Below are 16460 nucleotides of genomic sequence, written 5' to 3' on the forward strand. Positions count from 1 at the left end.
CTTCAGACACATCCTATATTCCCTAGGCAAACAAAACCTCTAATCCTTTCTTTTTATATCTCATTTGTAGAATGGGGATGAGGGTGATGATAACGATTACTAGTATATATACTATATAGCATATATAGTATACATATATTTATATATGTATATAAAGATTTTCAGTTTTGCAAAGTGTTTTGAATATATTGTCTCATTTTCTTCTCCTAATAACAAACCTATGAGGTAGGAACAGGGTCACACTCATTTTTAAGATAAGGAAACTGAGGCTGAGAGGCTAACATGACTTATCCAAGTTACAGTTTCTGAGTTGGTATTTGACCCTAGACTTTGCTGATTCCAAGTCTAGACCTTTAGGTACTATACCAAGCTTTTATTTATTTCACCATGAAATAATTATGAAGCCCCAGCCAGGGTTGCTGTCAAGATAAACTGTTTTATCAACCTTAGAATTTTATGTACATTTTGGTTACTATTATTATTTTATTGTGGTTATGATTGCTGTTTCAACTTAGTACTTTCTTTTAGCATATCGGGTCAAAGAACAATATCTCCATTAAGTATGATAGAACAATTATATCCAATTTTTAAAATAAGGAAATGTAAAACTAAATGTATTTGCCATACACATTATTTAGTGATGCTTGTGATCGGTAAAATTACTTATGATTGTTATTGTATGATTCCAACAAAAACTGCTCAACACAGAATTCTGTTACATACCCACATTTAAATGGGAGAGTTCCTAAATTTCATACTATCATTTTCACTAGTGGGTCCTGACAATGATGAAATATGGACAAATTTTGGTAAAAGGGTTTGGAAGGAGAACAGGAAAATCCTTTAAAATAGTTTTTGGCCGTCTGGAAACCTACCCCTTTGTCTTGAGTTCCCACAAGGATGTTCCAGAGATAATAGAGACATTCCTGTTTATAGGATATTCTTACCCAAGATCTTTGTTCTATTGCCTATGAGAAATTGTACATCCTTCTGATTCTTTGCCAGGAGTTCTCAAGGCAAAAGTGGGCATTCCCAAGATGTCTGTAGGGATATCTAAATGGTTCTCATTCAATTAAGTGAGATTACAACAATCCCTAGATAGTCTTTGTGTTCATGACCCAAAATAACCATTTTGCTTTGATATGTTCACTATCTATGAAAATCTAAAATCTTGGATTAAATATTTTCATAAAGTTAGTTGAGTAGGTATTGTGGTATAATGAATTAAATGCTGACTTTTAAGCCAGAACAATCTGGGTTCACATTCTTCTTTCAACACATACTAAGGCTGTGACCTTGGGCAAATAATTTAATCTCTAAATGTTCTAGACATCTCTTTAAGATGGTAAGTTTCAGAGAAGATACTGACTAGTATTTGAGGCGGAAATTTCATGAGCCAAAATAACTTGTATTTATGAAAACACAGGTCTAATTTCTACTCTCAATTCTTTATCCATAAATTTTTTTAACATATGTCAATCTATTTAAACATTGAGAATAATAGGATAATGGATTCAGAGTTGTAAAGCCCCTTAAAGGCTTTATTATAGATTAGAATTCTGAGACCCGAGGATGTTGTTTGATCAAGGCATATAGATAGAGCTACAGAAAAAAGCATTTGGATCTGGGATTCTTTCCAATATTGCCCATTGGCTCATCTTTCCTCCTTATTCATACAAAATGTTTGCTGGGACATTTTACCATTTTGTTGATTCCAAATATCAATAACCTCTTTATTTTTGATTTCTTGTATTTTTCTAAAGAGAGGCCTATTGCTGCCCTTTTAGACACTAAACAAAAAATGAGAAGATCTGAATTCTAAGCTTAAATTTATCACATAACTAGCTTGACTGAAGTTGGGCAGTCCAAAACATTTATTGGTAGAACGTATAAACAAATCTCTTTGAACACCTGGAAAATGGGTATATAACCCCAGGTCAGGTAAGTGCAACCCTATACTTTCCAAATGGCTGTGTTCCAGGCATAAGGCTATCTTCCTAGAACTTCATTTACTAGGGTACTGGTACAAGATATAATGAGATCTCTGAGGCAGATATTCTGAGGGGAAGAGGAAGGAGCACAAGATAGACTGAAGAGGATGAAATGCAGTGTCTGAGAGTCCCAAATTTCTGAGGATAGATGTTCTAGAACATAGTGGAGCACTGACTTCTAGTCACTGATGGGCCCAAGGAAATAAGGTGACAGAGAGGCAAATGTTGCTGTAATCTATAGTCAGGAAGTAGTGATGACCTAGGGCTGTGGCTGGCTGGATTTCATGCCATTGTGCTGTTGGATAAACAAAAATCTCCTTTCTAGACTATCCTGAGGAAGATCAATATCAATAAACGTTAAGCATCTACTATGTCAGAGACTATACTAAGTTCTGGAGATACAAAAATAGGGAAAAGCCCATTCTTTCCCTAACAAGGAATTTATGATCCAATGGGGAGACAACATACAAATAAATATTTGCAAAGCAAACTATATATGATATAAATGGGAAGTAATTAACACATGGAAGAGACTGGAGTTATGAGGGGTTGGAAAAAAGCTTCTAGTAGAAGATAAGATTTTGGTTGGGACTTAGCAGACACCAGGGAGGTCAAGACAATGCAGGAGGTGGGGATGAGGAGGGAAGGTGTTACAGGCAAGGGGGACAGTTACAGAAAATGTCTGTATCTGAGAGAGAAAATGCCTTATTCATGGAACATGCAGGAAGTTAGGGTTACTAGACTAAAAATATATTGGAGAGTAAAGTATAAGAAGACTGGAATGGTCAGAGGGATCTAGGTTATGAAGGGCAAAAAATGCTTAATAGTATTTTTGTTGGATCCTGGAGGTGATAGGGAGCCAGTGAAATTTATATAGAGTATGTGTTGGGATGTGTGACTTGGTTAGATTTATACTTAAGGTAAATAGCTTACATGGCAGAATGGAGAATAAATTGCAGTGGGATGGGGGTGGAGGAGAAAGCATGAGGCAGCCAGACCCCTCAGCATGTTGTTTCAATTGTTCAGATGTGAGGTGATGACAAACTGTACCAGAGTGATGGCAATGTAAGAGGAGAGAAGGAGGAATACTTGGGAGATGTTGCAAAGGTGAAACTCACATGTTTTGGTTAAAGATTAGATATGGAAAAAAATAAAGATTGCATATGGGAGGGGTCAGAGATGAGTCCAGATTGTATGCTGGTGTCTTCTGTAGTACTAGAGAAGGTAGAAGGAAGGGAAGGTCTTAGTGGGAGAGAGAGAGTTCTATTTTGGACATAATGAGTTTGAGATTAAATTCAAGATATTTGAAAGGCAGTTGGAGGTCAGCAGAGAAACTGGGTAGGATAAATAGATTTGAGAATCATCAGCATAAGGAGAGTAATTAAATCATGGAAGAGATGGGGATCACAAGTGAAGTAATATATAGAGAGGGAAGAAGGCTCAGGAGAAAATCTCTAGGGACACCTACGGTTAGAGGGTGTGATCTGGAAGAGGATTGTGCAAAGGAGACATAGTAGGAACAGTCAGATGTATTAGAGGAGAACCAGGAGAGAAAGTTGCCTCAAAAATCTGGAGTAGAAAAGAGTATCAAGGAAACAATGTCAACGTAAGATCAGGATCCAGATTGTAAGTGGTTAAGAACAGAGCTAGTGAAATTCAGTGGAAGCACTTCTTGAAGATGTCCTTTTTTGAGTTTAGACACAAAAAACAGGAAGGCATGTAGGATGAGAATTAAGTGGGAATGAAAGGATCTAGTGAGTAGTTTTTGTGGATGAGGGATACAGACATATTTATTTGTATGTAGAAGAAAGTAAACCAGTAGGGAGAGAGAGGTTGAAAATAAATGAAGGAATGGAGATGACATAGGGAATATTTTTTTTTTAGTAGGAGATAGAATGTAATGGAATCACTCAAGTAGAGGAATTAGTTGTGGAAAGGAGTTAAGAACACTTTATCATGTGACTCAGGGATAAAAGAGAGGAGATAGTAGAAGAAAGCATATGAAGGAAGAAAGAAAGTTAGGAAGAAAGGAAAGAAGTATTAAGTTTCTATTGCTATTAAGAATGAAAATATACTACTTTTCTAAAGCTTTTTATTTTCAAAACATATGTATAGTTTTCAACATTCACAATTGCAAAACACTGTGTTCTAATTTTCATTCCCTTCCTTCCTTTCACCCCTTCCTTAGAACCCAAGTGATACAATATGTTAAACATGTGCAATTCTTCAACATGTATTTCCACAATTATCATACTGCACAAGAAAAATAAGCTCAAAAAGGGAAAAAAATGAGAAATAAAACAAAAAGCAAGCAAACATAAACAAAAAGTGAAAATACTGTGTTGTGATCCACACTTAGTCCCCAGAGACTTATCTCTGGGTGCAGATGGCTCTTTCCCTCAAAAAACTATTGGAGCTAGCCTGAATCATCTTGCTATTGAAAAGAGCCACATCCATCAGGATTGATCATTATATAATATTGTTGTTGCTGTGTACAATGGTTCTCTTGATTTCACTTAGTTCATGTAAGTCTTTGCAGACCTTTCTGAAATCATCCTGCTGATCAGTTTTTATAGAACAATAATATTCTATTACATTATATACCATAAGTTATTCAGCCATTCCCCAACTGATGGGCAACTATTTGGTTTCCAGTTCCTTGCTATTACAAAAAGAGCTGCCATAAATATTTTTCACATGTGGGTCCTTTTCCTTTTTTATGATCTCTTTGGAATACAGACCTGGTAGAGACACTCCTGGGTCAAAAGGCATGTGTGCATGTTGATAGCTTTTTGGACATAGTTTCATATTGCTCTCCAGAATGGTTGGCTCAGTCCACTACACCACCAACAATGCATTACTGTCCCAGTTTTTCCACATCCTCTCCAACATTTATCTTTGTCTTTTCCTGTCATCTTAGCCAAATTGAGAGATGTGTCACTACACACATCACATACCTCAGAGTTGTCTTAATTTGCATTTCTCTGATCAATAATGATTTAAAGCATTTTTTCATAAGACTAGAAATGGTTTTATTTCTTCATCTGAAAGTTGTCTGTTCTTATCCTTTGGCCATTTATTAATTGGGGAATGGCATGTATTTTTCCAAATTTGAGTCAATTTTCTATATATTTTGGAAATGAGGCCTTTATCAGAGCCTAGTATGTAAATCCCTCCCCCCCCCCAGTTTACTGCTTCCCTTTTAATCTTGTCTGCATTGTTTTTGTTTGTACAAAAAGCTTTCTAACTTTATATAATCTAAATTATCTATTTTACATTCCATGATGTATTCTGGTTCTTCTTTAGCCACAAATTTATTCCTTCTCCACAAATGTGAGAAGTAGACTATCCTTTGTTGTTCTAGTTTACTTGTAGTATCACTCTTTATAATAAATTATGAACCAATTTCAACCTTATCTTGGTATATGGTATTAGGTGAGGGTCAATGCCTGATTTCTGCCATATTAATTTCCAATTTTCCAATAAATTTTTGCCAAATAACTGAGTTTTCATCCCAGAAGTTGGGGTCTTAGAGTTTATCAAACACTAGATTACTATAATCATTGACTATTGTTCTTGTGAACTTAACATTTTCCACTGATCAACTACTCTATTTCTTAGCCAGTATCAAATGGTTTTGATGAACACTAGTTTATTAATATACTTTTAGGTCTGGTACAACTAGGCCACCTTCATTTGCAATTTTTTTCATTAATTCCCTTGAAATTCTTGATCTTTTGTTCTTCCAGATGAACTTTGTTATTATTTTTTCTAGTTCTGAAAAATAATTTCTTGGAAATTTAATTAGCATGGCACTGAATAAGTAGAATAATTTAGGTAGAATTGTCATTTTTATTACATTAGCTCAGCCTACCCATGAGCAATTGATATTCTTCCAATTGTTTAGATCTGACTTTATTTGTGAGGAAAGTGCTTTTTAATTGTGTTCTTATAGTTCCTGACTTTGTCTTGACAGATAGACTTCCAAATATTTTATATTATTGGCCTAAATTGCTCTTTGTATCTCTCGCTGCTGAACTTTGTTGGTCACATATAGAAATGTTGATGATTTATGTGGATTTACTTTGTGTCCCACAACTTTGCTAAAGTTGTGTATTGTTTCTAATAGTTTTTTAGTTGATTTCCCAGGATTCTCTAAGTATTATCTGCAAAGAGTGATAATTCTTTCCTCGTTACCTACTCTAATTCCTTTAATTTATTTTCCTTCTAATTGCTAAAGCTAATATTTCTTATATAATATTGAATAGTAATGGTGATACTGAGTAAAATTGTTTTACTCCTGATCTTATTGGGAGTAATTCTAGATTATCTCCATTACATATGATGCTTTCTGATGGTTTCAGATAGATGCTACTGTTTATTTTAAGGAAAAATCCATTTATTCCTATACTCTAGGGTTTTTAATAGGAATGGTTGTTGGATTTTGTCAAATTCTTTTTCTGTATTTATTGAGATAATCATGTGATTTCTGTTAGTTTAGTTATTGATATAGTCAATAGTTTTCCTAATATTGATCCAGCCCTGCATTCCTGGTATAAATCCTATTTGGTCATGGTGTATTATGCTAGGGATAACTTGCTGTAATCTCTTTGCTAAAATTTTATTTAAGATTTTTGCATCAATATTCATTAGGGAAAGGTCTATTATTTTCTTTCTGTTTTGACTCTATCTGATATCAGCTCCATATCTGCGTCATAAAAGGAATTTGGTAGGGCTCCTTCATTCCCTATTTTCCCAAATAGTTTGCATAATATTGGAATTAATAATTCTTTAAATATTTGGTATAATTCACATGTAAATCCATGCGTCCCTGAAGTTTTTTTTTTCTTAGGAACTTGATTAATAGCTTGTTCTACTTCTTTTTCTAAAATGGAATTATTTAAGTCATTTCTGTTCCCCTCTTGTTAATCTGAGCAATCTATGTTTTTATAAGTATTTATACATTTCACTTAGATTATCAGATTTGTTGGTTTGCAGTTGGGCAAAAATAGCTCCAAATTATTTCTCTAATTTCCTCTTCATTGACAGAAAGTTCACTCTTTTCATTTTTGATAACAACAATTTGATTTTCTTCTTGCCTAACTAAACTAACTAAACTAAACTAAAGGTATATTTATTTTCTTGGTTTTTCCATAAAGCCAACTTTTAGTTTTGTATATTAGTTCAATAATTTTCTTACTTTCAATTTTAATCATCTCCCTTTTTATTTTTAGAATTTCAAATTTAGTATTTAATTGGGAGTTTTCAATTTGTTCTTTTTCTAGATTTTTTAGTTGGCATTGATTTCTTTCTCTATTTTATGCAAGTAAGCATCCAGAGATTAAAAAAAAGACAAACTTCCCCTTATAATTGCTTTTTGGTTGCATTCCCATAAACTTTTGTATATTCTCTCATCATTCTCTTGGATAAAATTATTGATTATGTCTACAATTTGTTCTTTCATCCACTTTTTCTTTAGGATTAGATTATTTTATTTCTAATTCATATTTGGTCTATTTTTCCCTGGCCCTTTCTAACATGTGGTTCTTATTGCATCATGATCTGAAAAAGATGTATTTACTATTTCTGCCTTTCTGCATTTGATTTTGAGGGTTTTATGCCCTAATATATGAGCAATTTTTGTGAAGGTTCCATGAACTGCTGAGAAAAAATATACTCCTTTCGGTTTCTATTCAGTTTTCTCCAAAGATCTGTCATACCTAATTTTTCTAAAGTTCTATTTACTCATTAACTTCTTATTTATTTTGTGGTTTGATTTATCTAGTTCTGATTGAGCAAGGTTGGGATCCCCCACTAGTATAATTTTGCTGTCTATTTTTTCATGTAGCTCTCCTAACTTCTCCTATAGGAACTTAGATGCTATACTACTTGGTGAATATATTTTTAGTATTTACATTACTTTAATATCTATGGTACTCTTTAGCAAGATGTAGTTTTCTTCATTATCTCTTTTAATTTGATCTATTTTTTCTTTGCTTTATCTAAGTTCAGGATCACTACCCTTCCCCCCCCCCTTTTTTTTTTTACTTCACCTAAAGTATAACAGATTCTGTTTCAGCCTTTTCTTTATATGTATCACTCTGTATGTATGTATGTATCTGCTTTAAATGTTTTTCTTGTAAACAACACATTGTAGGATTCTGGCTTTTAATCCAGTCTGCTATCCACTCCCATTTTATGGGAGAGTTGATCCCATTCACATTCACAGATAAAATTGCTAATTCTGTGTATTTCCCACCACTTTATTTTCTCCAAGTTATGCTTTTCTTTTTCTCCCTTTCCTTCACCAATGTTTTGCTTCACACCACTATCTTCCTCAAACAGCCCTTCCCTTTTGCAGTCCTTCCCCATTTCTTCTATCCTTTTATCTTTTTGCTTCTGTTCTCCCTTCTATTACCTTCCCTTTTCCTTTCCTCTCTTCTCCTCCTACTTCCCTATAGGATGAGACAAGTTTCTATATTAAATTAAATATGTCTGATATTCTCTCTTTGATCCAAATCCAATGAGATTAAGGTTCACAAAATGCTCTCCCCTTCCCTTCTTTTCTCCAACTGTAACAGGTCTTTTTTTTGTTTCTTCATGTGATGCAATTTTCCCCATTTTATCTCTCTTCCATCTTCTTCCAGTACAATCCCTTTTCCACCCATAGCTTCTTTTTTATATAATCACAACAAAGTCAAATTATACACATTTCCTCTAAGTATACCCCTAACAAATAATACAATTCTCAAGAATTAAACATGTCATTTTCCCATATAGGAATGTAAACATTTTAACCTTTAAAAAACATAGTTTTTTTTTTCCCTTTTCTTTTTACTTTTATAGGTCTCTTGAGTTCTGTATTTGAAGATCAGATTTTCTGTTCAGCTCTGTCCTTTTCATTAAAAATAAATGAAATTCTCTTATTTCATTGAGTGTCCATCTTTTCCCCTGAAAGATAATGATTTATTTTGCTGGATAATTGATTCTGGCTGCAATCCAAGTTCCTTTGCCCTCTGGAATATCACATTCCAGGCCCTTTGATCCTTTAAAGTGGAAGCTGTTAGGTTGATGGAAAACCAGATTGTGCATCTTGATATTTGAATTGTTTGTTTCTGGCTGCTATCAATATTTCAACCTTGATCTAATAATTCTGGAATTTAGCTACAATATTCCTTGGAGTTTTCATTTTCAGGTCTCTTTCAGGAGGTGATTGGTAGGTTCTTTCAATGGCTATTTTATTTTCTGGTTCTAGGATGTAAGGGCAGTTTTCCTTGATGATTTCTTGAAAGATATTGTCTAAGCTCTTTTTTTTACATTATGATTTTCAGGTAGTCCAATAATATTTAGATTTGTTCTCCTGGGTCTATTTTCTAGGTCAGTTGTTTTTCCAATGAAGTTCACATTTCTGTTTTTTTTTTTTTTTATTTTTAACTGATTCTTGATGTTTCATTGAGTCATTTGCTTCCATTTATTCAATTCTAATTTTTAGCACATTATTTGCTTTTTTAAAATGAGTTGTTTTGTTCATTGGATTTTTTTTTTCATTTCAGAAATTCTGCTTTTCAATGAATTATTTTATTTTTTCCATTTTGCCAAAACTTTCTTTAAAGGAGTGATTTTCTTAAGACAATCTCTCATTTCTTTCCCCACTTTTCTTCTAACTCTTTTAAAATATTTTTTAATTCTTCAAAGAGAGCCTTGTGAAATGGAGACCAATTAAATCACTTTTGAGGCTACATCTGGAGATGTTTTGTCTTTAGAGTCCTCAGGGTTTGAGATCTGTTCTTCTCCGTCTCCATAAAAGCTATCTGTAGTCAGAAATCTTTTTGCATTTTTGGTCATTTTTAAAGGTTGAGGTCTGCTTTTAGGGCAAAGTCCTAAATTGTCCCAAGCTCCCTCTATAGGCCACAGTTGATTCACACTGCCCTGGGGCTTCCTTCCCATACTGGGTGAATGGGGCCATGTTATGCTGGGATTCATAATGCTAGATTATGCCTTCTATAGTTGTGTTGGAGGGCTCACAGCTAATCTGTTGATCCATTGGCTTCTGAACCAGAGCAGGATAGCCAACAATGCTTTTTTTTGGCTAAGAGCCTCCCAGTAGATTCCCCCTCACCACTGCCCAGTGAGACAGACCTTTCCTGAAGTTCTTCCAAAATATCTTCGCTAGAAATTTGTTACACTCCAAATATTTGTGGGTTCTATCACTTTAAAACCCATTCAGAGACTTGATTGGATGTTGATCTGAAGGACTCCAAGAAGAACTTGGCTCTGCCCCTCTAAAAACATACTCCTTCAGGAAAAGTTTGCTGAAAATATTTTTAGTGTTAATTTTCTATTCCGTTTAAATACTTTTGTTTATTCTATGTTCTTTTTTAAAAATTTCATTTCTTTTGGTATAATTGCTATTTTAAAACCAAGTAGACTTTGGAATTCTCCAGGGTTGCAGAGGTATAGAAGCTCAAAGTGCAGTCAGTGAATGTATATTTCTCAAATATTCCACATTGCATAACCTTGAATTCATGACTCATGAAAATCAGTTGAATGAACTGGGCATGTTTAACCTGGAGAAAAGTGCATTCATTGGGGACAAAGTGATATTGTTCAAGTACAGGAAGGACTGTCATATGAAGGAGGGTTTAGACACACCTTTTTTTGATCTCAAAGGAAGGAAAAAACTCAGAAATATTAGTGGAGGTTACAAAGAGGAAAACTGAGACTTGATATCAGGAAACATTTCTAAACTAGATCTGTCCAAGAGTGGAATTGGATGCTTTGAGAGGCCATGATTCACCTCTCTTAAAAGTATTTAAAAAGGGAGTGGGAGACCACTTCAATTTAAATCTTCAATTTAACTTCTTACATCTCACTTGCATATTTTACTTGTTGTTTCTCTCCTAAAACTGTGAGATCCTTGAAAATAGGAACTACCTTTTGCCTTTCTTTCTGTCCCCAGCAGAGTGCCTGGAACATGTTAGATGCTTAATAAATGCTTGCTGACTAATACTGTTTTCCCCATCTATTTCACCAGTTGTCCTCAAAATAAAATGAAGTGCAGATGCTTTCCAAAGGGATAAAAGTGCTATACTACATCAGATAGTAGCATCTCCATAAAGTATTAACTTGTGGTCTCTAACCTAAAATATGATGATTGTTCTTTTCTCACAGACAGGATCTGTTCACTTTGTGCATCAGATACAATTCATTAATTGGCCAGACCATGGTATTCCCACATCGTTTGAGGCTTTGGTGAGGTATGTCCGCTACATGAGGAAGATCCATGAGACGGGACCCATCATTGCACACTGCAGTGCAGGAATAGGGAGGACTGGGGTCCTCTTGTGTGTGGATGTTGTACTCCGTGCCCTCGAAAAAGACTTTCAGGTAAGTACGTGCTTCTTCCCAAAAAAAGGTTCATACAATGAAATAAACTTAGTAAAAGAGGAATGTTGTAATTGAGAATCAAAAGTCCTTAATCGAAATCCAAACTCTGACATTTATCTGTATGACCATGTTGCAAGTGGCTTGACTTTATCTGGAGCTTCTCCACATATAGAGAGGTTTAATTCAATGATCTTACAGATAACTCCCTAAATCTATTGTAATGTCCGGGCTAGTTTTCTAGAGAGCCTTAGGACCAGTCTTGGTCTCAGCAGAATAATCACCATGAGAATAGTCAGGAATAAAGTCCAAAGTCTTTATTATACCCTTCACAGTCTGTGTCTATCATAGTCTGACCTCTGCCAGTCTGCCGGTCTGCCAGTCTGCTGGTCTGCAGGAAGCAGAAGAGCCACCACGAGGAAGGTCAAAGATAGAATGTCTGTGGCTGACTTTGTCCTCAGTTTAAATACCCTATTACAATTTCATCAACTGAAGAACTATTACATCCCCATGCTAAGAACTAAATATATGTAAACTAGATAACCATATGTAAAATAGATAACCACTGAGTTAACACCTTGTTTCAAGAATACTACTTTCAAGTATACTTCTCCAATGTTCTGCCCTCTAGAATCCATGATCCTATCTTAGAAAATATTTGCTACCTGGTGCTTTTCAGGAAGCTTTCTAAAACAGTATTGGTGTTATGAATTTTACATACTGGATAGTCTACTCAAATTATAGCAAAGTACAAATCAGCATATCTTTAACTAAAGTGGACATCTGGGACTTTGTTTTAGGATGCTGAATTTAAAGGATACTGACAGTAATTGCAGTCCTCCAGTAGCATAGGAATATCAGAACTTAGCATTTAGTAAGAAGGTTTAGTTAAGCAGGGGTGTCAGATGATAGATGGAATGAACACCTTCATTCTGTTATTTCCTTCTCCTCACAAACTGCATGATCACCCTCTTCCCCTCATCTGAGGGCATGTTATGTGCTATCTGCCCTGGGTGCAAAGAATGGTAGTTAAGACTCTTCCAGTTAATCGAATTCCTAGCGGATGCTGAACTCTTTCTAGTCACCACAAATCCTTTCCTGTCTTCATTTCTCTTTATCATCTGCCATGGTTTGATTCATCTATCCTTCAAGAGGCTTTCTGGAAGTTTTGGGTATCAGGAATCTTTGATCTTGACTTCAGATCCCATGTCATCATCTGAACCCAGGGTCTTTGGGCAGAACAAGGAAATGGCACAGGAATCCGTACCCAGGTTGATGTCCATTTTGTAAGAACACAGGGGAAAAAAAGGACAAGGAAGAGGGATGGAGCTCAGGTTTGGGTATCTTATTTTATAGAGTCTTCCATACTTTGGTATTCTAAATAATGTCAAAAACTTGCAAAGGATTTCAGAGTGGTGAGATAGTGTATCAGAATGTTGAGTTTGGAGTCAGAAAAACCTGAGTTCAAATCTTGCCTTAGATATTTACTAATTGTGTAACCCTGAATAAGCCCCCATTAACCTTTATTTGCTTTACTTTCCTCATCTGTAAAATGGATATAATAATCACACCTACATCCTCGGATTGTTTTAAAGATCAAACTATATACTATTTATAAAGCACTTAGTGCAGTGCTGGTCAATAATAGGTGCTATATAAATGCTATAATAATGATGATGATGATGATGATGATGATGACTACTTGAGTTCATTTAGCAAGCATTTGTTAAATGCATACTATGTGTCAGTAGATGGTCATTTAAAGACAAGATGGAAATATTCCATGACATCAAGGATAGAAGATTTTTCTGAGGAAACATATAACTAAAAAATTAAACATAAAATATGTGAAATAATTTCTATGAGGAAGGCAGTAGTAATTGGGGGGAGGGAGCAGGAAAGCCTTCATGTAGATGATGATTGACCTGCATCTTGAAGGAAGAGAGGATTCCCTCAGGTGGAGTTGAAGAGGAGATACATTCCAGGAATGGAAAATATCATATGTAAAGGCTTGAAGATGGTAAATGGAATGTCATATGTGTAAAAAATTAGTTGGGCTAGTTGAGATGGAGGGTGAATGCATTAAAATGCTTCAAAAAGTATGTTGGAGCCAGCTTGTGAAAGGGTTAAAAGCCAAATAGAAGAATTTCAATTTTATCTTAGAGAAAGCAGGAGCAAATGGACCACCTAGAGCAGGATAGGAACAGAACTAAGCTTTAGGAATAACACTATTGCAGCCATGTGAAGGATGTATTGAAGAGAGGGGGCACTAAGGATTTGGGATACCAATTAGAAGCTTGAAGGTTATCCTATGAGGGGATGATAATCTGAACAAGAGTGGTGACTGAGGGGAGAGAAGAATGGATTGTTGGAAGGATGGATGGATGGGTGGGTGGGTAGGAGATACACTGTGGAGAAAGGAATGACAATTTGCCAATTGAATGTGAAGAGGAAGGAAGAAGGAGAGCAGTAAAGATGACTTGAAGGTGGCAAACATGGGTGACTTGGAAGGATATGATAGTAGCTTGTAGAAAAGCATGTGATGGGGAAACTAGAGTCAGACATGGAAGGGTGTATAATTGCACTCAGGATTATATGGTAAATGTTTAGCAACCAGCTCCCTGGAGAAAAAATTATACCTCACAATTTTTAAGTTAACTCTTCATTTGCTCAATTACTTTAGATCTAAATAATCAATAAAGCAATGACTCAAACCCTATGAATAATATTTAATCAATTTCCAACACATATTATATTCACATCGAAAATTGAACAGTCTGCTTTTGAAAGATGGTATGAGCTGAATCTAGCATACCCATGATTATACCCTATAATTTGGGCTTTTGAAGAGTTTGCCATTTTCCTAATCTGTAACTCAAGAGTCTCCCAAATAAGAATTTAGGATCCTGGAGGTCAGAGACCACAGATTGATTACTGGATTAAAAAAAAAAACTACAAATAAGCAGAAATAAAACAAGTGCCTGAGAAGCCCATATCAGATGCCTCACTTAGTGGTTCATTGGATTTAGTCAAGTCTGTGTGATAAGGGTAATATAACTATAGTTGACCTTGTATATTCCAAACTTTACATTTTCCATTTATGGATGACTTTAAAAAACATACAAACTATCCAGATTCCCTATTTCTGATTTTATAGGAGGAAAAAGTATGCTCTTGGGATTAATAATGGGAAAAGAATCCTTCATCTTCTGCTTCTGCATGAAATACATAAAACTAGAGATTTTACTTATCATCTTAACCTAAGTAGGCAAGATAGAGCTGTTTGTTTCTCATCTTGATGAAGCAGTGAGTCATAGAATGACTGCTTCAGCAGAAATGTTTCTGTTTGCTTCCTTTGAGTTCTTCACTCCTTTTTGATTTTATGGGAAAGGACGAGTTGGTTATGCTAATATAATGTGTTAATGAACACTTTGATGTACTGTGAAAGAAAGCATTCATCCACAGGGACCACCTGCTGCCTCAGTTGCTATGACACAGTCTTTCTATTTGTGTCTGCAAATCATAGGATCCCAGAGTTAGAAAGGGACTTAGTCATCTCATCTATTTCCAACCTAAAGCAGAGATAGCCTCATGATGCCCCTGAGAGAGATGGCTGACCAGTCTGTGCTTGGCTACCTTTGGTGACTGAGGGCTTCCTACCTCTATAAGGCAGTCCATTCGGTTATTAAACATTTGTAATTATTAGGAATTTCTTCCTCTATCTGAACCAACATTAGACTTCCTGTACCATCTTAATGCTGATTTTAGTTTTCCATGCTGCAGCTACAAAAATTAACTCTAACATATTTGCCATAAGATACCCACTCATGTAGCATCATAATTTCAGAACCAGCATGCCTTAATTTCATAAATGAGAAGACTGAGAACTAAGTAGCTTGTTCTAGGTCACACAGACAGGAAATAGCAGAACTTAGATTCAAATGTTCAATGTTTTTCCACACAACATATTGCTTCTATTTCTGAAGCCAGATCACATGTCTTCCTCCCCACCCCATCCCACCTTGATATTAAGTATCGTCTGCTTTGAATCATATAAATTTTAAGCCCCCAAACTGTTTCTAGTTTATATTTCCATATTTATCTTCCAAAAGTTCCCTTCATGTATTTGGTGCTTCATGGACTTCCCAATAATCTCTAGCACTTTCCCTTTATTCACAATGTTTCCTGTATTTGTTGTGTCCTCCACCAGTCTCTGAGACCTTCTGGTCTAATACCCAACCTTTGAGATCCAAATTGAATTATACCTCTTCAAAATTTCCCCCATCCCTCCAAATGTAAGTGATTTCATCCTCAAGTGGATTTCTCTATTTTATTTGTAAGCACTTATCCTATTCTAAATGGTATTCTACTAACCCATCTTATTTTTTTCTTACAAAATTGTAAGTTCCCTGAAGGAAGAGTCCTTCATTTAACTGTTTTTACATCTCCCTCATTATGTTCCCCGTAGTGGGAATCTGATAGATGTTTGATGAATGAATAAATTGTTAGTGGTTTGAAATTTTATTGGATCCACACAATGTGTGTACTCTTTCCATGGAACACATCATAACCTCTTGATTCCATCTTGCCCAGAAGTGTGATATTTTGTATTGCTATTGTGCAATAAATTCTCCACAGACTAGTCAATATCATAGAGGCACATTCTTCTAGTTTTACATATATATATATACATATATATATATGTATATATATATATTTGTAATTATATAAATACACATATAGTTAAATATTTTATAACAGTGTGATAGTGAGGTTGCTTACCTTGCCCCTTGAGTTTTTAGAGAGATGGTGAAATAGTATGGAAAGAGTCCTACTTTTGTAGACCAACAGGGTGATTTTTTCCCTCAATGTCCTAATCTATAAAATCAAGGAGTTCAGTTTCATGAGTCTAGATCACTTCTTGCCACAAATCTATGATCCTATTACATCTTCTGTGATCCCATGAAACCATATAGCTCAACAACCTATTGTTCTGATTCTGTGTTTTCTTAATAATTTCTTTAATTAGAGTTCTCCTGCATAAGTCATTGTTGGGAATGTTGCAGCAAGCTCACACATGTCACA

General features: G+C 35.1%; 1 protein-coding gene across 1 annotated transcript in view; it reads left to right on the top strand.

Moving 5' to 3' along the window:
• FRMPD2 (FERM and PDZ domain containing 2) overlaps positions 1–16460 on the top strand; it is a 298804-nt gene that overhangs the window by 273791 nt on the left and 8553 nt on the right. The window contains 1 exon segment of the mRNA XM_074296140.1: positions 11163–11378. Coding sequence (XP_074152241.1) covers positions 11163–11378 — 216 coding nt within the window.

Source organism: Sminthopsis crassicaudata, chromosome 2 (assembly GCF_048593235.1).
Source record: "Sminthopsis crassicaudata isolate SCR6 chromosome 2, ASM4859323v1, whole genome shotgun sequence".
Lineage (NCBI taxonomy): Eukaryota > Metazoa > Chordata > Mammalia > Dasyuromorphia > Dasyuridae > Sminthopsis > Sminthopsis crassicaudata.